This window comes from Ictidomys tridecemlineatus, chromosome 14 (genome assembly GCF_052094955.1).
Source record: "Ictidomys tridecemlineatus isolate mIctTri1 chromosome 14, mIctTri1.hap1, whole genome shotgun sequence".
Classification (NCBI taxonomy): Eukaryota; Metazoa; Chordata; class Mammalia; order Rodentia; family Sciuridae; genus Ictidomys; species Ictidomys tridecemlineatus.
The window spans coordinates 2,431,554-2,454,567 of NC_135490.1; the positions used below are offsets into that span (position 1 = coordinate 2,431,554).

Consider the following 23,014-nt stretch of genomic DNA (forward strand, 5'->3'; position numbering starts at 1 on the left):
CATACCTGAGCTTCTGGGGACGTCTAAACCATACACTTATGATGCTGCTTCTCAGCATCCCGTGTCCTCCTTCCAGTGTTTCCTGCCATCATCCTGGTGGCTCTGGGTGGTCAAACTCCTTCTTAGAAGGGTGACACCAGGCTTCTGAACGGAGTCTGCCTGGGTGTGCTCTAGGGGTCATGTCCTGTTAATTGAGATCCAAGTGCATCCGGCCATGCTGTCAGGGACACTCCAGCGAGAACCTGCAGGCTTTGCAGCTCAGGCTGGAGACTAGACCACCCCACCCCAGCCCTGTCCCCATGCTTGAGCACTCTTTTTACTTCTTTTAGACCTGGGCACAAATTTTCTACTCCCCTTTCCTCATATTTATAAAATCAAAGTGCATACATTTTAATTATATACTTTAGTTATATGGTACTTAAATAAATGTATGCTTTCATTATATATTTAATTATACTTCCATTGTAGGTAATACTTTATGCATATTCTACTTTAATTATGTATATATCTATTTGTAAAAATATGTGTTGGTTCCAAAAGTTTACGTGATGGCTAGTACATTTAATGAGTTATTGTTAAGTAAGTTATTGCAATTTTTGGCCAACCAGTATGTTTCTTAAATATGCCAGTTTGGGAGCATTTTTAAATGTGATATTCTCTATTTTTCATATTTCTTCCTATCACAGATCCCAATGCCAAGGCCACTGTTGCGATCTGAGGGCTGATACTTAGGCATCTGACTTTGGTTCAATGCTGAGTAACTCACAGGGGCTCCTGAAGAGGAGAGCCAGCACTACAGACCCACCTGGCCAGAGGACCGACAGGCCATGGGCATTCTGAACCCTGACCTGTCTCCCCCATGCTGGGGGTCACCTTCACACAGGTGCACTGGCACAGAGCAGGCTCAAGTGGACTGGGGGGCCAGACTGCAGGGGACGTTCCTCACCCACCCAGTCTGCATTGGTGCCACCTCACGGCCAGAGTCCCTCCCACACTCACTTTTTCTTAACTACCAGGAGAGGTGCAGCCTCAAGACAAAAGCATCCAGAGGCAGCTCTCCAAAAGGAAAGATGTGTCCTGCCTCCCTCCCAATCAAGAGAAAGCACCTCAGCCTCAGGACAGTGCATTTGCAGCCAGAGGGGAAAGGTGGGAAGTCCCTGGCACCAGCAGGCGAAGGACAATGTCCTTCTGAGGTCAGACACATTTTGATGAAGCAAGTTGCCCTGGATTCTAAGTCAGGCAACGCTGCTGGTTCACCTGCCCCGGCACTGGGTGGCCAGGGAAAACCGCTGGCCTCCATGGCTCTCCCCCACCTGCATTTCATCCCCTAAAAATCACTTTTATTCTCTTATTTGTACAAAAGAAAACAATGAAAGTATGTCATATTTTAACCATTTCAGACAGGAGATGCGCAGACCAACTGCTGACAGTTTACTAGGATCTCCACAAGGAGGCGCCGTGGCTTCCCTCACACTCTGGCTTTCAGGGCAGTCCACCCCGCAGCTGCCTCTGACCCACTCCTGTCTGCAGTGTGAGGGAGTCTGGCTTCCGGGTTGGGTTACCCTGGTTTTCAGGCATCACACTTGACTCCTGCCCAAGGTCAGGATTTAATGGCTGGTGTCGGGGACTTTGAGAGGCTTGCCTGGGACGGGCACTATGTGCTGACAACAGTCATGTTATCTTTATTTGCAAATGCAAATGGAATGGTTTTCCGTGGACCACTTAGTAGACTGGATCTTCTTGGCTGTAGTAATGAGGATTAAGGGTTGCTGGAAACGTGGGCATTGATATGCTGCTGTCCAGGTCTAAACATTGGGAATCCGATTCCAAGAGGAATTTTCAGTCACACTGCCTGCTGAGGACCACAGACTGTCCAACTGTGCTCAGTTTCAACAATCCCAGAACCTCGTCTGAGGTCCGCAGTATGTCGGGAGTCAATCAGGTACCTGGGTTTTGCAGTGTGAAGACCTCTTAGGGCTGAATGAGATCATGGTATCTGCACGCTTTCATACCACCTGTCTGCTCTACCACTCTTGGTGTGTGAAAGAACACAATGTCCAGGCAGTCTGGATATTTCCCGGTTATGCTTAAGTGCTTAAAATCAATGCCAAAACATACGTATTGACTAAAATTTACCACCACTTTCAGCAAAATAAGAAACTACAATTCATACTGTCATAGTAGATTGTCTATGGAGTTGCTGGTTGCTGCATATAAAATTTCCAAACTTAACCGCTCTTAATACAGTGAGAATCATGATGGACACCACTGAAATACAGAAGACAGTGACAAAGTGCTTTCAAGTTTATTTATATCTCTTTTGGCATCTTTAGCAAGGTGCTAAAATTTTTAGGATTAGAAAGAACAACCATGCCTTCTGTTTGTATATATGTATATGCATGTCTGTATGTATATATCTAATTTTTTTTTTCCTTTTAAGCTGGAGCATTCTTACCTTGAAACTGAGCGTTGAAGCCCTTGCGCCGATGGTTGCTATCGGATGTGAAATGCAGCCGCAGCCAGTTCTTGCTACTGATGACAGGAGAGGGAAGGTTCATGCCCGTGAGCCTACAAAAGAGAGAGAGGAGAAAGGTCTCCCTTGTAAAAAACACAGAGGAAACGTCCTATACCTAAATCCTACTTCAGAAGTGGATTCCGTTATTCTCTTTTGCGATGGCTAAAACAGAGGTGATATATTATTTGCCTTTAAAACTTAAAATGATTTGGATAGCTTTATCTTTGCCCAAATATCAATGCTAAATTTACCCTTGATCAAATGGAAGCTTTCTGAAACATTTGACATTTTGGATCTTCCTTGTTAATGATGAATACATGAGAAGACATATTTTCAATCTCGTGTCATTTCTTCAGGACCTTAATCACAATGAGTCATTAAAGAAAAAGAAATAGGCAAATGAGAAGACTCTGCCTTTCTCCATCTGGACACTCCACAGTTCTATTAATTTGGAGTCGGCTGAAACACACTGTTTATCACGTGTGGTAGGGGCCATGTTTCCCACGTTCCATCTGCAGAATCTGCAGCCCAGGCCTCTCCCACTGACATAAAGGAAAGGATCATTTAGAAGATGGATGACAAGAACTGTCAAAGAGATCTGAAATGGAATAAAACCATGTTTTACTAAAGTAGTGTATTCATCTTTTAAAAAGGAGATACGCTCCATCTCTGTTCGCTGTTTAGAGTATCCTCCAGCTCCCCAGCGCCCAGGTCAGCTGTCAGAAACACTGGAGCCCTCCCCTGGCCCCATTGACCACGTCCCATGCTTGCAGAGGAAGAGGAGCCTCTCAGGAATCATGGCCCTGTGTGTCAGCAGAACAAGAAACGCCCTCAGCTGGGCTGGGCTGGAGCACCCCTGGAGAGCAATACCCCAGCACGATCGTGCTCTGGCTCTGCCGTGTGCTGGCAGAGGCTCCGGAACTCTGTTATGACACTTAGTTTCCCCATCTACAGACTGGACATGAAAATCAGCCACCCCTCGATATCCAGAGAGGATTGGGGCTCCCCCTAGGCACCAGAACCCATATATGCTCAAGTTCTTTATTTGAAAAGGACAATATTTGAACATAGCCTACGCACTCCTGTGTTTGAATCATCTCCAGGTTACTTAGGATACCTAAGAAAATGTAAGTACTTGTTAAAATGTAAATAGTTATTATGCTGTATTGTCTAGGGAATACTGACAACAAATAAAAGTGTGGACGTGTTTGGTACAGATGCATGATTTTAAAATATTTTCCATCTATGGATGGTTGAACCCGTGGGTGAGGCCTGAACATCTACATGAAGGAGTTGGAGAGATTACGTAGCTGCTCACGTGAATGGACGCAGAGCACACTTCTCATGCCACTGGACTTAGATGGGACATGCACTATATAATTATGCTGTATCTCAGTCGCCAAATCTGTTTTCCAAATGATGCTTATTAGTGTAGATGATCCGGAAAGGATGGACCAATCTGCTTTTAGTAGAAACCTGGAGAACCATGCGCCCTGGAAGCACTGGGCTGGAAGCACACATTTGTGTGGTCAAGGGATGCCTCATTTCTCTGCACAGGATTTGCTGGAAACCGTTTAGCTGTGGGGAGCATTTCCTACTTATTCCATTACCTGGAGGAAAAGCAGTCAAATGACATATGTAGTCAAGCTTTCTGATGTCAGGGTGCTCAATTTCCACTGCCAATCTCTAAATGTGCATGATCCATTTAAAGTTAAAAGTCAAACCTTGACTGTAACCAATTGCAACAGTGTTTATGTCACTGTGTGAAGGAATCTGCAAGAGGAAACAGTGTTCAGACTGGCCTATTTGCTGGATTTGTCTGCTACTAAGGTGACAGCTGGACAAAGCGATTCCAAGACATGCATCACCTTCTTTCCCTATTGAGATTATGATGCTCTTCCCATTGGTCTCAGGCCCCCTCCACTAACACCAAGAATGTCTGCAGGAAAAGTCAGTCTGGATTCAAGAATCCCCAGCCTACCCAGCTCAGCTTCACTCTCATACAATCTGTTTATAACTGAAATCAACTTCTACTCTGCTGTTTCTTTAAAATTTATGTTTTTTTTTCAATTATATTATTCTTGATGGTTCTAATCACAAAAGCTAGGTGGAACTAACAAGGTTGGCATACACAGCCTCTGTTCCCCAACTGCCTTTCCAAACACCCCACAAAGGAATGTCTGTTTTGTGACAGTCAACAAACCTTTCTCTGTACAGGGGCCAGGTAGTGGGTATTTTAGGTTTTGGACTATGGATGTGACTCAGCTCTAGAGAGTTTGTCTACCATGTGCAAGGTCCTGGGTTCCATCCCCAGCACTGCCAAAAATAAATAAATAACTGAATTAATTATTCTAGGGCCTGTGCTCACACGGTCTCTGTTACAACTGGTCAACTCTACTGTACTCCTTCAAAAGCTGCCTCATGATGGGTGTGACTGTGTTCCCACAGCACTTGTCAACACTGATACCTGGATTTCATATCGATTTTCTGTGTCACAAAATATTTATTACTTTTTAAAATGTCTTCACATCAAGTCAAGAATGTAATAACTCATTCTGAGCCTATGGGCTAAGCCCGGGGGCAACAGCTTGTGACCCTGCCTTGGTATACAAAGGCCATTATAAATTACAGAGTAGAAAGAAATTTAGATGGTACATATCAACCTAACGAGACTAAAGCATCAGAGTAAAAGGCACAACTTCTTCACAGGTTCCTCTCCTCTGGACTCAAGCATGAGGACTTTAACAATTATGTAATTCATTTTGCATGGCTGGAGCCAAGCTGTGCCAATGAGTCCTATTCCAAAGGAGATGAATTTCTTGATTTTCGCTTGTGAGTTAACAAATAATTGTGCCCACTTGGGGATGGGGTCACTCTAGACAAGGCCTCTCCTTAGAAGGGCAGGTTCCTTGGTCACTGTCCACAGGACTGGGGTAAGGTTTGGCTGACTTTCAACTCAAAGATTCTGCTCTGAAGTCAACTGTTCTTTCACTGAAAACCAATGTAAAGGAAGTCGATTAGTCTGCAAACCAGGAGATGATTTGGGAATCTGCTCCGTATGTGGATGACTCAAGTAAGACTTAGAGGTGGAGACTCAACAGCAGTTCTCTGGGCAGGCGTAACGAGGGCGTAACGAGGCTGCCCCCATGCTGAGGCCCTGCTGCCCAGCCCATGAGCACCACGTCTCACCTGCAGTTCAGACAGGCAAGGGTCATTCTGACTCTCTGGTGGGCCCAGTATAATCCAGGTATCCTTGAGGCTGAGAGGAGGAAGCGGAACGGAGTCATGGAGAGAGGGGCCTATGAAGAGAGAGTCAGGCCTCAGGGCTCCACACCACTGCTGGTGGACAAGACAGACCGGGAGGGCCACAGGGGCCCCACTGCCCTTCTACGCCAGGGGCTGGTGTCCTGCAAGACCTGTTCAGACCTCGAGGGCAGTGTCTGTGTTGGTGTGAGCCACGGGGTCTGTGCTAGCCATGGGCAGCGGACGAGGAGCAGCTAATCTTGTGTGTATCTATCTGTGAACCGATGCGATGGGTGCAGCTTTTCACATGTCAACATCCTTCAACACAAACAGAAACCCAGATACGATCTTCCAATAAGTGTGTCCTATTTTTCATTCTTAGGCAGTACTGAAGAAAAGGAAATATGGCGGGACATTTCATTACTTTATATCTGTTAAGAATCTCGCAAAATCAGTGCAGTTGAAACCTTTTCTGTAACTATCAGGGATTGGAAATCTATGATGGTCAGAGGGTTTCTGACAGGCCCTCTAGGGTCATTTTCCTACTTCATTTTTTTCCTTCTTTAATTTTGGTGCTAGGATTGAACTCGGGGCTTTGCATAGATATTTTTTAAGTCTACTGAATTTGTTTTTTTAATAAATAAATGTTTTTGGAAGTGAGACAGGTCAACATTCAGGAACTGATATGGAGACACAAAGCAGAGACATTCTGAGACAAGTGAGGACATGAGGGCGGGTGTCCATCACTGTCCTGGTACCTGGGCTCACAGGAACAGAAGCAGATGATCACCTGGGAAAGAAGGTGGCCTCTGGGACGAGGATACTGGGCTCCAGCCGAGTGTGGGGTGATGAGCGGTGACCTCAGTCCAGGGAGAGACTTCCCGGGTGGCTGCCGAGCTGTCCTGCGCCCTGAGACCGGGGCCAGGAAGCCTGCCACGCCCTGCAGGGAGAGGGCCCTGCGGCCCTGCAGTCAGCCTGGGAACGGCCACCCCACTGTTTTCTCACGACGGCCTGCTCTAGCCCACACAGCGCAGGCTCGTCAGTCCCCCCTTCTCCAGGTGGATGGCCGCGGATCTGAGGAGCCTGTTTGTAGCAGTCCCCTGGCTCACTCCTCGCCCAACCACCCCCAGCCTCACTGTGGCGAGTGGTTCCCCCGACAGTCTCAGCCCCTGCCTCCGTGACTCATGCACTCCACCGTGGAACTCGAAAAGTGAAGGGACAACTTGAGACGATTTCCTAAACCGCACCTGGAAACGCTAAAGGTTTGTGAAATTGGTCTGTTGGAGCACTTCTGACAGGACGCCAAATTACTTATATTTTTAGAAAATCATCATAGAAATCACAGGGACTCTCCTCTGCATTTGAACCTTTTTATGATGAGTAAGAAGCCAGAGAGTATCAGTACGATTAGGGCAGACTTGAAACCACTCCACGCCCTCAGGAGACTGAGAGGTTCAATAAACCCATTACTTCCAAGAGACTGACGGCTGTGGAACTGGAGGAATGTCTCACAAAAAATGCAGTGTTTTCCCCTGTGTTCCTGTGGATGTAGGACTGAGATGACTCACAGGGTGGTGTCTCATGCACCTGTTTTGTTAAAATTAAATAGAATATTCTGATCAAATGGAGAGTTCCAGAAATGTCATGTTTCCCATGGGGTGTCTTCTAGGTTACAAGTGAAATCGACGCTTATGAGCCAGAATTGGGTTTTTGAGACAAAGACAAGCCTTGCTCCAGAATCGGTGAAAATAACCATGAAAATGAAGTTGGTCCTTACCTTGTGGGAACGTGGAGAGACCTGTGAGTGTGTATGCACACAAACTTACTCCTGTACACACATGCGGATACACACGCACATTTACACACACACTTGTGTGTTCATGCATACTCTTAGAACTCCAGTCCCAAGTTCCTTGCACACACGTGCATGTTACCCCTTTGGGGAAAACATCATCTGTAAGCACAGCACAAGAACAGCAGAGCGCTCAGGGCATACTTCCTGCCACACAAGACTTGTGTGGGGACATTCTGGCTCTAATTAAGGGAAGGCGTCCTGTGAGCCCCTCCTGTTCTGGGTGTGGGCTTCTCTTTCCTCAGCTCACTCTCCTCCCCCACTCACCCTCACCAACAGCTTGTCCCTCTCAGGACCTCAGCCTTCACCTGCGGCCTCCTCAGGGAGTCCGCACAGCCTCCAGCTCCCCTCCCTGCAGGAGGGCTCCCCGCAGCCTCAGGAGCAGCACGCCCCTCCCCAGCCCCTCACTGCCCTGGAGATGAGTGGCCCCTCCACCTGCCAGCCACTCCCGCTCACGTCCCTGACTTCCTGCGTCTCCTCACACCCCACATGATGGCTGTCTACTGGTGGAAGCCTGGCCTGACCTCCACCTGAGGCTGCTCCCCTCTGCTCTGTCCTGCTGGGCATCCTGGACTTCACCGCAGGCCTTTGGTAAGCAGTGGTGGTGTGGCTATTTTGGGGACTGCTTGATGGTCACAGCCCTGTGAACTTGAAGCCTGCGCTCTCCCTGTCTCCCAGCATACAGCAAAGCGCTGGGCATAGGATGGCGCTCAGTCCACACTGGGCTCACCAAGTTCCTTCCAGATCCTGCTGCACAAAGCGAGAAGGACCGTATTGTGCTTCTCCTGTGTGGTGGACAGGGCCACTGCTGGACACGCCCTCCTCCCTGGTGGCCCTGAGTGGAGCACAGTGCGGGCTCTCTGCAGGAGAACCCAGCTCCCGTCACACCCTGCTCCACTCTGAGGACCCATCCACACTGAACGTGGAGTGAGTGGACACCTGGGGTTAGTGCCTAGCCACCCTGACCCGATGTCCAGCCTAGTCGTACCTTAATTCAAGAATCCTGCATCTCACCTACCCCTGAAGTGCCCTCTGCACCCGCTCTGCTCTGATCTGCACCATGCACTTCCACAGTGACTGAGTCCCTCTCCAGCTCTTGGTGCTGGGACGGGGGTGGCTCTGCCCGCAGCTGTGAGCACTAGGGGTGCCGCTGGTGACACCGACTCTCCTCCCTGCAGGACTCAAGCTGACTGCTGCTCCACAGTCACTTACAAATGCTCACCCGACTTTGGCTCAGAAGGCAAGTTCCTAAAACAGCAGTGACGCCCCCTGTCATGAAAACCCAGAACATCAAGAGAATGCAGTGCCATCTTGTCCCCAGTGCCAGGGCCTCCACACATGAACGTGAGCAGGGCAGCTCAGTGCTCCCTCTGTCCACACGAATATCTGTGCAGTGGGAGGAATGCTGCAGAGCTCAGGTGGCCCAGGAGGCGCTCCTTCTGATTTGAGGAGGGGAGAACAGACCCCCTTAGAGATGAGGCAAGACTCCAGCTCAGACTTGAAAGAACATCCAGATGCCCCAGACTTTCAGAAGTGAGGTTCAGGGATTCAGCCAGAGGGCAGGCGGAGCAGAGCCATGGGGAGGGCGTGACAAGCTGCCTCCTGAAGCTCAAGGACTGGAAGCCAAGGAACCTGTCAGAACCCCACCCTGGGAGAAGGCTCTGACAGACCAGGAACACCAGGCGAGGTGCACAGGCTGCGCTGGCCACTTCTCCAGGGAAGTCCTGTGGCCTCTGTGCACCAGAGTGGCAGGAGATGGAGGCCAAGGCAGCGGGGCTTAAGACAGAGGCCAGCCTCTCTCTGCTGGCCTGCAGAGTGCCACCCGCCCCTCCCCGGCCTCGGTGCTGCCAGGAAGGTCCACTGCAGACAGGGTGTTAAGATCATCCTTGCCACGTCCTGATCTGGATCCAAGCCACCCACTTCTGAGGCTCCATTTGGTGCCATGTCCTGGTTCTTTGCAAAGATAAACACCAGAAGTTCCCCAGGATGATACTCAGCCCAAACAGCTAGCAGCTGGCGATGGCTATGGGTAAGCATTTGTAGACTGTTTTATTAAAAAAACAAAGACAGTGTCTACAGACACATGAATTCCTATAATAACTGTACAGTCAATACTCCAAGTCTGACAATAAAGACACAATGCAAGACGCCCTGGACTTCTGAGTCCCTGACGTTTTCATCTTCGATATCATTTAAGCAATCCTTATTCTTTAGGGCACTGTGCAAATATTTTCCCCTTAATCTTGGGGTAGTGAAGTCTTCTCCTAGCTCATTTCAGGGGTCTGAAGTGGGTTGCCTCTCTGTGGTGAACATCTCGATGTACTGACATGCGCCTGTGCCAGAGACTGGTGAGGCCCCCACCAGGCTGCTGGGAGACCCAGAGCAGGAGGAGAACTGTCTCTGCTGCCACCACTGAGGAGCCAGTGGACAGCCCAGAACACTCTGCCACCTGGGGTCACTCTGGATCTCTTTACTCTGCATCAACAGCTGGTCCCTGCAAACACAGGTCCACCTCTGACAGGTACCTGCAGACTTTAGGGTGCAGGGCACAAGCACTGCCACTGGGAGACTGCTATTCCTGGGTGGCATGATTTCCACCTGGGCTCCACCTGGGCTCCTGTGTCTTAAGTGCCAACCTGAGAGCAGCTCACCAACATGCAGCCCTGCCCTCCAGGTGCCCACAGAGGGGGCCCCTATACACAGGCCCTGGCCTCCTGGTACCCACAGAGGGGCAGCTCCCCCACACTCAGGCCCTGCCCCCCAGGGGCCCACAGAGGGAGCAGCTCATCCACATGCAGGCCCTGCCCTCTAGGTACTCACAGAGGGGGCAGCTCCCCTACTCGCCAGCTGGGAGCTGGGAGCTGCACACTGTGGGTGGAAGCCGTGTGCCCTTGTCCATCACGCGCACATCTCCGTCCCTACCTATACTGTAGTGGATTGGGTTGAGCTGGGTTTACACATGGCTATGTCCTCTCTCACATGATGGCCTCAGGTCTTGCCTGTCACCTAGACTTGAAGGCCAGCCTCTGTGTCAGTGATCGCGCACACCCCTGTCGCCAAGGCAGTGCTGGTCCTTTCAGGGTCCTCTACAGAGTCACACCCTCCAGGTGGGGACTCAGATGTCCACCTCACCGCAGCATCCCAAGCTATGGCTGACCTTATGCACATGCGTGTGTTTGCCTGTCTGTCTCCACCTCAGTATCATCTGTGTTGATACCTGTGCCATCTATGCACTTATACAGAGGTACGCAGATGGGTAAAATAGGTAGACGACATAGGCATGAACCATACATGTGACAGACCTGGCTGACACTTCCATAGAGGTGCATGGATCATACATAAGATATAAACCTATACAGATGAAATAGAAATATACAGCACCTATCTTCCTGTGGAGATGATCTATGTATCACATACTTGCAGACATACAGGGACATACACATTCTTCCATCTGTCCACACATTCTGTTAAAAGTCTGAGAAGTGTCCAGGCGTGCCAGCACTGTTGCCCTATGTTGAGGGCAATGTGCCTCATGGAGTTGGGTTTCAGGTGCTGGAGTGGCCCCGGTGCTGAAGCACCACCTGCACAACGTGAGCAGACCTGTGTCCCTGGCTGCAGGCGGTCACAGGGGGCCTGGTGGAAGCCACAGGATCAACAGGGCTATGCAACAGAGGGTGTGGACGTGGCTGCCCTGGAGGGCGTCTCACCCACAGCAGGACTGTGGCAGGGACTGGGCTGCTGAAGACATGGTGTTCCATCCTCAGGACAATGAGGGGGTGGAGTCCTGCCCAGGGAGTACAGTGATTTAGGGACAAGCCAAAGCAAGAGGTCCTGAAGACAATGCAGAAGGAGCCAGATGGAGGTAGGAGAATTGGCCCGGCAGCAAGGGACAAGTGGTGTCTCAAGACAGTGGCTGTCAGCACAGGGACCTGCAAGGTGGCCAGCTGTGACATGCTGAAGCCATCCTGTGACAGAGAGAAGACCAAAGGCTTAGGAGGACAGTGTGCTTGACTGCCTTGTGACAGCTCAGCTGAGTGTTGCTGAGACACAGAGGATGTCCAGATTGTGATGGGGGTGCATTCTAGGCTGATCTAGGGAGGAATTTCTTCCAGGGATTCTGCATGATCATTGCACATAGGAAATGTCGTTCCCATCAATTCTTCCTGAAAGTTCCCATCTGTGGTATGAACGAGAACATGAAGCAGTAAAGAGGATGCGAGGACTTCGGAAAGCCTCAGACCAGCGGGCACCCACTCGCAGCAACGGAGCCCCCGCTCCAAGGCCCAGGTGGGAATCTCAGCACTGTGTTTCCACTGCTTCCAGGGGACAGAAGTTTTCAGGGTTGTGTCATTGCCCCTCTAGCCATTCCAGAAGAGATGTACAATTTCCTTATTAGTAAGTAAGCCAAGCCAGGGTATCACACATTACACACACCAAGAAACAGCTAGGCTCTAAACCCTGCCCACAACTGTCGAATAAATACGTTATTTCCTTGAATAATATTATCAAAACAATCCCACAGGCTTTGGGAAACACAGGTACTAGAGAACAGGGTCTTTACGGAGCATCACTGGGGTTCACTGCTGGCAGGAATCTGCCATAAGTGGTGGGCTAAGCAGCAGGCACTGCCAGAGCAACATGCAAACAGCACACACGCCAGGTGTTCCCGCCCCCCATCATAGGGTGAGGGTCTTCACAAAGCCTGCCTAGAGAAGTCAGAGCCCAGGGAAGTAATTAAAGACAGGGATGGCCCTTTTTGATAATCAGAGCAAAATCACTTAAAGGACCATGAATACTTTTGCTTTCTTTTTGCAGAGGTGCCTATGGGACCATGCCACCTGATGGCATTTGCTGCAACCAATCTGATCATAGTGGGATTCTTCCTGCAAGATTAGCTGCAGTCCAAGAGCTCATTCAGTTACAAGGAGCCCAAGAAAAATGGGAAATCTGTTAAAAGAAAGTTGCTCCAAATTGGATAAAAATCTCTATCAAATTTAATGCTAAAAAGCATTCTGTGGAACAACGGATATTATGGATAGATCAGCTTCAGTTCAAAGCGATCTCCTTGACTATCTCTTTCTCCCACAATAATGAGTAAATATTACATAAGGAAAAGCAAGGATAGGGAAAGTCATTGCAATTAGTCCCAAAAGAGCTTCTAATACTCTAAATGCTTTCCCACACAGAAATGTATAATTAGACATAAAATAGTGTGTCTATGTTCATGCCATTTAAAAGTCCAATTTTTCTTCTTAAGAAACTCTATATGGATGCATACAATAAGGAACCCTGAGTACTATACCATGGGAAGATTATACCAGTGTCCTAGCATCTCAGCTTGATCTTATTTATGATTCATTTTTGACACATTTACAGTAAGTGACCCTATAATGAGCAAGTTTTGCATCCCTACACCTAATTCCTAGCATCAATTCCAAGAAGTAAAATTTATGGATTGGAGGGGATGGCACTTCTTCAAGACTTTTAAAAATCCTTATGGCAAAATTGATCATTCAAAAAATTAAGCTCTGCAAAGAAGCTCTGGAGGGTCCTCCGTGAGCGTATGCTCTGGCCTTTCAGAGCCTCTTCTTTAGATCCAGCTCATTGGTGACCATGAGAAGCGGGTGCCATCTGTGTCCTCATTTCCAGGCATGATTCGAAGTTCTTCCCCATGTGGCTGGAGGAGGCAAGTGGGATCGGCCACCGGCTGTCACCACAACCCACCTGGGTCTTCCCCCTTCTGTCCCACTGGGTGACTGAGAAGCACCAAGGGGAAGAAACAGGTCCCCATCCCCTATTCCTGTGGCCCAGGGAGCTGCAGGAGCAGGGACTTGGTGTTCCATTGAGGGAAGGGACAGGAGCCAGTTCTGAATTCCCCAGGGAAGGCAGGAGGGTGGCAGGCCCTAGTGAAGGATGAGGGCACCTCCTGCTTCCTGTGTCCCAGATGTGGGTCCCCTGCTAGCAGGTGGCAGGACAGCCACCTCCTCTCTCTGCTCTTGCTTTGCCCACTGCTGGGTCACCCACAGCTCTGAGGTGACCTAGATATGAGTAAGACTAAGCAAAGGCCAGAGGGCGACAGGCCGAGAGGTGGACGGCTTGGCACTCAGCAGTTACAGCGTCACCCAGGTGCACCAGTGAGCACCTGCGTGGTCTCCAGGTCTGAAGAGAGGCTTCCAGGATGGCGTCTGACCCCTTCATTCTGCCATCACCTTGGCAGGTGCTGGCCGGGTGGCTTTGTGTGTGCCCCTCTTGTAAAGGGACATGTCCTTTTCTCTTCCAGCTTGGAGGGGGCATGCAGCCTATGGAGGAGCTTAGCCAGCAAGGAATGAGCTGCTGGCCCACAGGCCTCAGCACCCCGGACCCGAGTGTCCACCCCTCATGGCAATCCTCCATCCTTTGTCTATGTCATATCCTGTCTTAGCACGTCCCCGCTACTGTGAAAAGGGCCAAGGGGCTTTCAGAAAATAAAACATGAGAGAAAGGGAACCTGCTTTTCCCAGTTCTGGAGGGTGGAAGTCCAAGATCAAGGGGCCAGCAGACTCTGCCTGGGTCAGGCTGTCCTCCTGACATGGACGGTGCAAGGCTGTGTCCACAGCAGAGGGACAGGGAGCTCTCTGGAGCTGTTCGGAAGCACCACGAATCCCATCATGAACCCACTCTTCTGACCCCAGAGCCCCCACTCCAACACCATCTCCTCGGCCACCAGGATCTCACAGCTGAACCTGGGCCTCTGATCACTTGTCCCTGAAGTGCAGCTTGGCTCTAGCTTCAGATCCCTCAGGTACCGCCTGGCAGGAGAGTAGCTGGTGATTTGCACATCAAAGGAGTTGGTAGAGACAAACAAGGGCAATGCAAATTCTCTGAGCAGTTTTATTAGATTTTGGACCTATTATTTCTTTGCTGGATTGTGGCTGTAGCATCTCAACGGATGATTCTACTCTATAAAGGTGGTGATGAGGGTGATGATAGGGGTGGAAAATAGCAGAATGAACAGTATCCAACTGAAGGGTCCATGGTGTGCCTTGTCAGAACGTTGACCTTCACGTGCCCCATGTAGCATTTGTGCCTTCATGAAGGAAAAAAAAACAAGCAAAACCAAACTGGTATCTGTGAGGCTGAATAATGTGCTCAGTACGGCAAAGCTACAAGAAACAGCCCAGGGATTAATCCCAAGTCTCTGCTCTTAATTCTTTCTCTTCTATGGTAACTTCCCTGACCAACCTGTCTTTACCTTCTGTGTTTGGGTATTTTCTAAAATACAAGTGAATCATTCTTTCTAAAAACTTCCACAGTCCCTCTGCTCCTAGGCTTTAGGATGCATTTATTCTTCTCAGAATCTCGCCCACAGCCTTTGGGGATGCAGCCCCTCCTGACCCTTGGGCCTCGTGATACTCTTTCCTACCCAGCAAGGTTTGGCTCAAGTGGCACCTGGCCAGTGAATTTTATACCTTCCCTCTTGGAACTGGACCCTGGCTGTTCTCACCTCATGGGAGTCCTAGGAGAGCACATGGCCTTGGACTTCAACCTTGGGGACCAGTTCTCCAGGTGCCCTTTTCTGTCATCAGGAAACATGGATTTTTGAATGAAGGTGTGTCTGCCTGCCATTCTGTGCCACACCTTCAGGGACCCTGACATGAGGCCTACTGCAGAGCTGCCAGGACACGGGAAGGAGGAGCCACGGGCAGATGAAGGAATCTACATCCCCACTTTCCCTGGAATCTCCACATAGGAGCAGACTCTGTAGACAACAGTAGTTTCATCAGTTGGGGGGTGAAGGGAGTCTGCTAGTCTAAGATCTGAGGAAAGGGTCTGCGTCGACTACCGCACTGAGGACAATGGAGGGTCGCTTTGCAAACCGTGATCTGTTTATTCAGTCCAACCGGAAGTCCACTAAAGGATTATAGAAGGCTTTGGCTAAAACACTGCAAAATGAGTTCAAAAAAAAAAAAAAAAAGCATTTCTATTAAATGTTGGAAAACTTGAAACAAAGACAAAACTGGGCAAGAGAAGATCTATCCAGAAGAGAAGCTCTACCGACACTGCCACAGAGTTCTGGAACCTTCTCCAGGCAATCCCGAGTAGGAGGGGGATGCCAAGTGCACTCTAGCTAAAAACCTCTGTGGGGGTGGGAGATGAATGCCTGCCGGGGATTCCCTGCAGCTGATCCCTTCTCAGCAGCTGGGCAGCACCCTGTCCTGGTCGGCATGGACGCTGCAGTCTCCCCTACCCCAGCCTCGCCCCTGCATTCTGTTCTCAGCATCGTATCCCCAGGGATCATGAGAAACACGAGTCCCTCACTTGATGGCTCTAATGCAAACTCCCCAGCAGTTACCTGTCTCCCCAGGTGAGATTCCAGGGAAAGTTGGAACGTAAAGTTCCCCTGAAGGTGACTGTCCCCCTCTGTCTGGCCCTTCTTGGGATCACCGCTGGCCACACATTTAGCCCGGGATACACTGGCTTCTTGCTCCCTCTCGAGCATACCAGGGCCTTTGGGCTTGCCATGCCCTCTGCCTCTGTTCCAGGCATGCTCGAGGTTGGCTCCGTCTCCAGGCCTGGCCCCATGAAGTCTCTCTGACAGCACAGCTCGCGTAGCTAGCCATGGGCTGCCCCTTCCCTTCCTCACTTCCCTCCAAGGCACTTGTCCTACCCTGGCTTTATGTGGCTACCCACCCAGCTAGATGAGAGGTGACAGATGATGGAGGGATGATGAAGGGCACTGACAGACGAGACGCTTATTAGCTAGGTACAGAAAGAATACACACAGAGAGAAAAGAGGTGGCTACCGGCAGATGCTGCAGGTGACGGCAGGTTCAGCCAGAGCTCTGTAGGCAGCCACAGCTACACGCACATGCGCCTGTGCAGACCTATGTCCATATGTTCGTGTGCATGCTGTTACTATTGTTTTTGAATCTGTCTCCTGCTATGAAATACGAACTCCTTGAGGAGAGGCGCTGTGTCTGATTTCTACTCGGCACACAGTAGGTCCTCAGTAATTCTCTCTGGAGTGAGTGCTTCATTCATCCTGCTCAGGCAGTGACCGGGCCCGTGGTGCCTCCTGGTGGACACTGGATGGTGCCTCCTCCGCCGCTCTCTGAGGCTGGAAGGTCTTGAGAGGCTCAATCCTGGGGTCCTGTTCTTCTAACGGGAGTTGGTGGGAGCTGCTCTGAGCACCCAAGTCCTATAGGAAGGAGGACTCTGCCTCTCGAGCTTGCCCTGGTGGCCACAAGCTTGCCTGGAGGGCAGCATGGAGCCCACTCCAGGAGGGTGCCTCAGAAGCTCAGTCCGGCAGTTGCTTTGAACAGGCCCTGCAGGCAGCTCCAGGGACGCAGGACCCTGAGGGCTCTGGCCTGAAGCATGGTCTAGAAGGACTGAAGCATCAGCTTGGGGCCAGTGGTCACAAGTGTCCGGATGGACCATAAATGTCAGCAGGGCATGACGGGGGTTCGGCCCAGCCGTCCTGTGGGCTGCCAGCCCGGCTCTTCCTCGCTGCGACCCTTGGTATGGCATCCCGTTTGATGTTCTGCCGCCTGCCGATTAAAGGCTTTTCCTCCTAGGCCATCTCCTCAGTCAGGGAGGCCTAGGGATCCAGAGCATCCTGAGGGATTGCCAGAGACAGAGGCAGAGCAAACAAAGGACCTCAGAACTTGAAGGACCCTGTCATCACTGGGTGCTGCCTTAGGAGCGCTCCGTCCTGTGGCCCTCCAGCCACCTGCGGTCTTCTGCAGAGGCACTGTGGAGAGCTCACCCTCCTCTGCTGTTTCCCAGGCTCTCTAACCAAGGGCCCGGGCGTCCTCCTGCCCATTCTGCACCTCCTCAGCCTTCCCTTATTCTTTCTCCACCTCTGTGTCCCCTCTGCTGGCCTGAAGGTCACATCCCGCACTGCAGAGCTGCCACCAGCAGGGCCTCCGGTGGGTGGTGCACCAGCGCTGTGACTGTCTCTGTGCCCCAGGCTTTCTCCTGGCTGAGGCAGAAACTCCTAATTTCTTTGGAATATGGGTTCAGAAAACAAGCTGCTGGCAGGCATTTGCAGGAGAAAGAGGGCAGGAGTTCCTGATCAAAGAAGCTCTTGAACGTGCTGATCCGGGAGGACATGGGGCTTGGCTTACATCATTCCTATATAAAGCAATTTTTCTGGACTCAGATAATTTCAGAGATGCTGAGTGTTCACCTGGTCAACATTTTCATAAAAAAAATCACCATTCCTAGTCTCCCCTAACTGTGAGGTTACATAAAAGCACTCTCTTAAAGATGCATTAAATCCAACTTTCAGAGAAATAAGATATTTCCATTACATTTTTTTTTGTGTGTGTATGTGTGTGTGTGTGTATGTATGCACTTGAGAAGTGAGCTCACTTTTAGTTCCTGATACCTGAGGAAAATCCAGGGTCAGGTCTCTCTGCATGAGCTTTAAGGGTTGAGGAGGCTCCAGGTTTTCTATTGATTTTTGGCTGTATTCATTATTTCAAAATAGCAGCACTGCTCTGAATGATAATGAGCCGTGACGGAGAAGGCTGCAGGAAGCCAAGGCAGGTAACCCCAGCCAGGAGCACAGGGGACTGTGTTACTGTTTCCTTTTTTAGGATTGTACATGTTCTGACATAATCTTTCATATTATTCACTGATTTCATTCAATAGTTGATGCAAAATTACCCCACTCGGTGAGTCATACAAATTAGCAGTGAATTATGCTCAAATATCCAAAAGTAATTAGGCTCATGAATAACTTGGGATTTTAATAAATGTGGGTGATTAAAGGGTTAATAGTTTAGGTTTTGTTTGTGACATGACATTTAAATAATGGAAAACCAGGTACTGTAAGATTATCTAATGCATCTATTTGTATGTATGCAGAACACGGGACTATATTTAAGTTATTTGAAAGTTATCCTGAACTAAGTCTTCATGTACATTACAAAAGAAATATTAGTGCCCAGAAATATTAAGTGGGGAAACACTGAGATATGTTTAACAGGGGATAGAAAATATAATTGCTTAAAATGTTCTTAAATATGTTGAAACTTTGTATTTTCAAAAACCTTTAAAATACTTCAAAACTAAGGAATCTTAATTGAACCAAGAACATGTGAACTTGAGCTCATTTTTCCAAAGATAAACCTGCTCCGAATATTCAGGCACCATCTTCCACTTTTGAGAGAGACGTCTTTTGTATCTTTTTAAATCCCTTTGCCTTGCCACTGGGTATTAAATCAGTAGGGCTGGGCTGAGCTAAACCTTGCCATCTGGATAAAAATTATATGCACAAATCAAATATCCAAAGTTCAGAGCTAATAGCGTCCTTTCACTCCCTGTGTAAGCATACCAGGATTAATCAAATCAGTATTCTCTGGTCTTCTACACTCAGAAACACTACAGATGAGGGTAAGCAATTAGTTTGTGTTCCACAAATGAGTAGACTGAAATAACAGTTGTTCCTTAGAATAGAATTTTGGAAGCACTGCAAACAATCAAGAGGCTGCTTGGTCCTTCATTATCTTCTTTTAAGGACACATTATGCACACTGCTGACTCAAAAATAAGAGTGGATTTCACAACTTTAATGGTTCAAAATTACATCCTGAAGCCAATATCTACAACCATTCCATTAAGTCAATTTTTGTGGTGATATTGGATGGTATTGGTAATGAACATTCACAAACTGCTATTATCAAAATCACAAATACGAAAGTGCTTCTAGTAATTTGTGAGAACTGTCACCAAACTGGGCTTGTTTCCAGCTCCTGGGGTTCTAATCAACGACCCGACCTGGGTTTAACCGCCGCGGCTGTCAACAGAATGGACGCAGTGCAGCCAGGTCCACACAGGTGCCTTCACATGATGCCAGTTTAATCTCCTGGTGACATTCTTATAGACAGATCCATCAAAAAAAGAAATTCCATCTGCAGGTTCCACTGTTTTGCCACAAGACAATTTCCTCTGTTGATTGGATATGTGAGATTGGCAGAGTACGCAAGGCTTAGGCCACACTGGGGGATTTAGATACCACCATAGCTTTCTAAATGTAAAAGGGAGGCTTTGAAGATATTTGTCTGCTTGCCCCCAAAATAGCTGTGACATTTCATTTGGCTGCTTGGAATAAAGTATTTCATAGGGGAAATTTAAATCAAATCAAATCAAACAAAGCAGCAGAGAGTCAGAAGCCTGTTATAGACCTGGCACTGAGGATGACCCTGGCAAGTCAGGAGCACAGACCAGCCTCTGCCTACACAGCACCTGTGAATCAGGACCAAGATTGGAGGTAAGTTAACTCAGGGTGCATGATTCATAACTGAAGCAAAATTCCTTGAAACATTTATAACAACTTCTGTTTCTGTGAATCAGATTGTGGCATACTTAAGATGCTCAGTTGTGTGTGCATGTTTTCCATCCATCATTCTTTTGGATTCAGGCTAACGCTGAGTGCTCTGTATGATGCCACACTTTGCAACAACACCTGGGGCTGAGGGCCAGCCCAAGAGGAGACCCTCGGGGGCTCCAGGCCTGGTTAGGTATGTGACTGCAGACAGGTTTACACAGACTACCTGCCCGTGCCCCATTCACTGGACGAACACAACAGGTACCCACTCTGTCCCACAGCCTATGCCCAACAGGACATTCCACATCTCAGGGCTGTCCACGGGGTGTGAATGGCAGGTGCTTGGGATCCAATACACGGGCCAGGATAGGGAGGTCAGAATGGGTCCATGGGAAGATGGTGGCAATCATGAGGCACTGACAACTCCAGGAAGATTGAATCACGTTTCAGAAAGAGTAAATGATTGCTTCCTTTAACACCTTTGTGATTTTGCCATTTTGTTCTGTGAACTTCTTAGATCCACTTGTTCAGCAGCATCTTTCTTATTACAGGCTCTCTCCTACCTTCCTTTTCTAGTTTCTGCAGACTCATTTGATAGGATTTAAATCTCAGAGGCCCATTACGTTAAAGAAAAGTAGGTCAAGGAGAGAAGTTGAGATGCACATTTGATTCCCAAGCCCACTTTAAGAGCATCTAATGATTCATCTTTCTGTCCACCTAACCCATGTGCTGATGACATGAACCACACAGTCACAGAGAATCCAGGTGTCTTGGGACCTCATTTAAGAGAGTAAGACTCTGCAGAAAAAAAGAGGTCCCATCACAACACAACAAGACCACAGCCCAACAGAGGTGACTCCCCCACCCATGTGTGCCCTCAATGCTCGCTACGGGTGGAGCACCCTGGTCCCCTAGCGAATGCGTTTCACAGGCTCTCTGCTCTGAGGAAATGACAGCCTCCGGGAAGGACATACCCAAAGGAAACCTCCGAAAGCCAGTCTTTTGTGTGAAAGATCCTTATAACCTGGAAGACAGAGTATAAGGGTCCTGTGTTCTTCTGAAAAAAACAAAACAAAAAAACAAACAACATCTTGACTCGCGGTGACAGTGCTGACTGATACATTTAGGATGCTAGGACATCGAGGTCAGCCAGTGATCGCTTTTCTTCCTTCCTTCCTTCCTTCTTTCCTTTCTTTCCTTTTAGCATTATGAGTCCCTTTTATTTTTTTCCACATCTTTATCCGTGCACTACAGTTGTGCATATTGGTGGTATCTGTTGTTACATGCTTGTCCATATGTACAATGTCACATATTGTGACATTTTGGCCAATATCACTCCCCTCTCCCTCCCTGCCTCCCACTTCTTGGTCCCTTTCTTCTACTGAGCTCCCTTTGACCTTAGGGGATGCGCCCCACCTTTGGCTTCCTCTTTCCTCTCTAGCTTCCGCATATGGTGGTGAAAGCACAAGATCCGGGTGTTGTCAGGGCAGCAGTGTGACTAAGGCCCACGTTGGCGCAGGGTCTCTGGAACTCCTCGTCTCCTAACATGAAGCTCTCTGCTCATGGGAAGTAACGCCCACGATTCTGCTTTCTGGTATTCATCCCCAGAGTGATTCTGTCTGACCACTGGACTGCTGACATCCCCCCCTGCCCTGTCCATGTTCTCACTGTCTGCCTGGTTCATGGACACATCCACAGTCAGGCATCCCAGGCCCTCTGACAGGTGGGGACGGGTGTGGTGCAGTAGACGTGTTCCTGGAAGACCTCGCAGCACTGGCCACTGGAAGGCTGGAGTCACAGGAGGACCACAGCAGTGGTGCAGATCATTCACTTCTGTGCAACATGGTAAATGAAGACCAGTGAAAGGGTCATTTCCACCTGTGGGAGAGGTGGCCTCCCACAGGCAGCTCTGGGCAGCTGCGAGCTGATGGCAGGAGACACCCCTACAAGAACCCAGGGCCATGTGGGGCTGCCCTGTACCCCAGATGACAGCCCAGAGGAGGGACAGGGATCTCTGCCCCGTGCCAGTGAGGCTGCCCTCAAGGTGTGTAACCGAGCAGAACCCCTGGCCCAGGAGAGAGCTCCACCCAGCTGAGGGCACATCTGGGGGCCACCTTAGGGGTAGCCCGTCATTCATGTGTTCTTAAAGCATGATGGGAAATCAGTGCTGAGAGCTGGTGCCCGCAGGGAGTCGACAACAGCAGCCATTCATGCACGTTTCCAAAGAGCTTCAGGGACAGATATGAAGTCTTTTCACCACAACTTATTCTACTGTGAACACATGACACGCTAAAGTACCCCATGGTGACCCGTCCTCTCCCCTTGTCCTGAAAGTTTGATTCTCACACCTGCTGGTCAGGTTCTCTGATGGATAGAGACAAGACAGCCCTGCACTGACCCTGGAGGAGGCCGCTGTTGCGGTCACCTTTTGCCTTGCTGTGATCAAAATGTCCATCCAAAACAACTTAGCATTAGAGAAGTTTATTTAGGGCTCACAGTTTCAAAAGACTCACCCCATGGATGGCCAACTCCACTGCTCTGGGCTAGGATGAGGCAGCCCATAGTGGGAAGGGCCCAGCTCAGGAAGCTCAGGAGATGTGCTCACGTAAAGGCAGCCAGGAAGCAGAGAGGGAGGCCTCAGGGCAGACCCAGTCCTCCAGGACACACCCCAGTGACCCGCCTCCTCCAGCCATGCCCACCTGCCCACGATTTCCACCCAGTCAGTCCACTCCAACTAGGAAAGACTGACTGGGTTACAGCTGTCCTAATCCAATCATGCCACCACGGGACACACCTGCATCACAGGTTTGGGGACAGCTCACATCCAAAGCCGAACAGCAGCACAGGTTCCTGCTCACCAGATCCTGTAAACAGACACTCTGCTCAGCTCAGGAGCCCAGGGAGACAGGCGCCCACGCAGAGCGTGCTGGGCATCAGCGTGTGAACGACGCGTCCCACCCTCAGGCAAATTAGCAAGCCTCCCGGGCCTCACTCTCCTTACTTGTGAAACATTTATGATCACAGCCCTGCCTCGTGCAGCCAGGCTCGCTCCACGTGCCCCTGCAGGCGTGGGGGCTTTGTGGTGGTGATGC

At 49.5% G+C, this 23,014-nt stretch overlaps 1 protein-coding gene across 2 annotated transcripts in view; it reads right to left on the reverse strand.

Annotated features, from left to right (window-relative positions):
• Nucleotides 1-23,014, reverse strand: part of Csmd1 (CUB and Sushi multiple domains 1) — a 1,629,066-nt gene that overhangs the window by 577,911 nt on the left and 1,028,141 nt on the right. For both annotated transcript variants that reach the window (XM_040292009.2, XM_040292008.2), the window contains exon 6: nucleotides 2,456-2,568. In XM_040292009.2, the coding sequence (XP_040147943.1) occupies nucleotides 2,456-2,568 (113 nt within the window). The remainder of the gene's footprint in view (nucleotides 1-2,455; nucleotides 2,569-23,014) is intronic.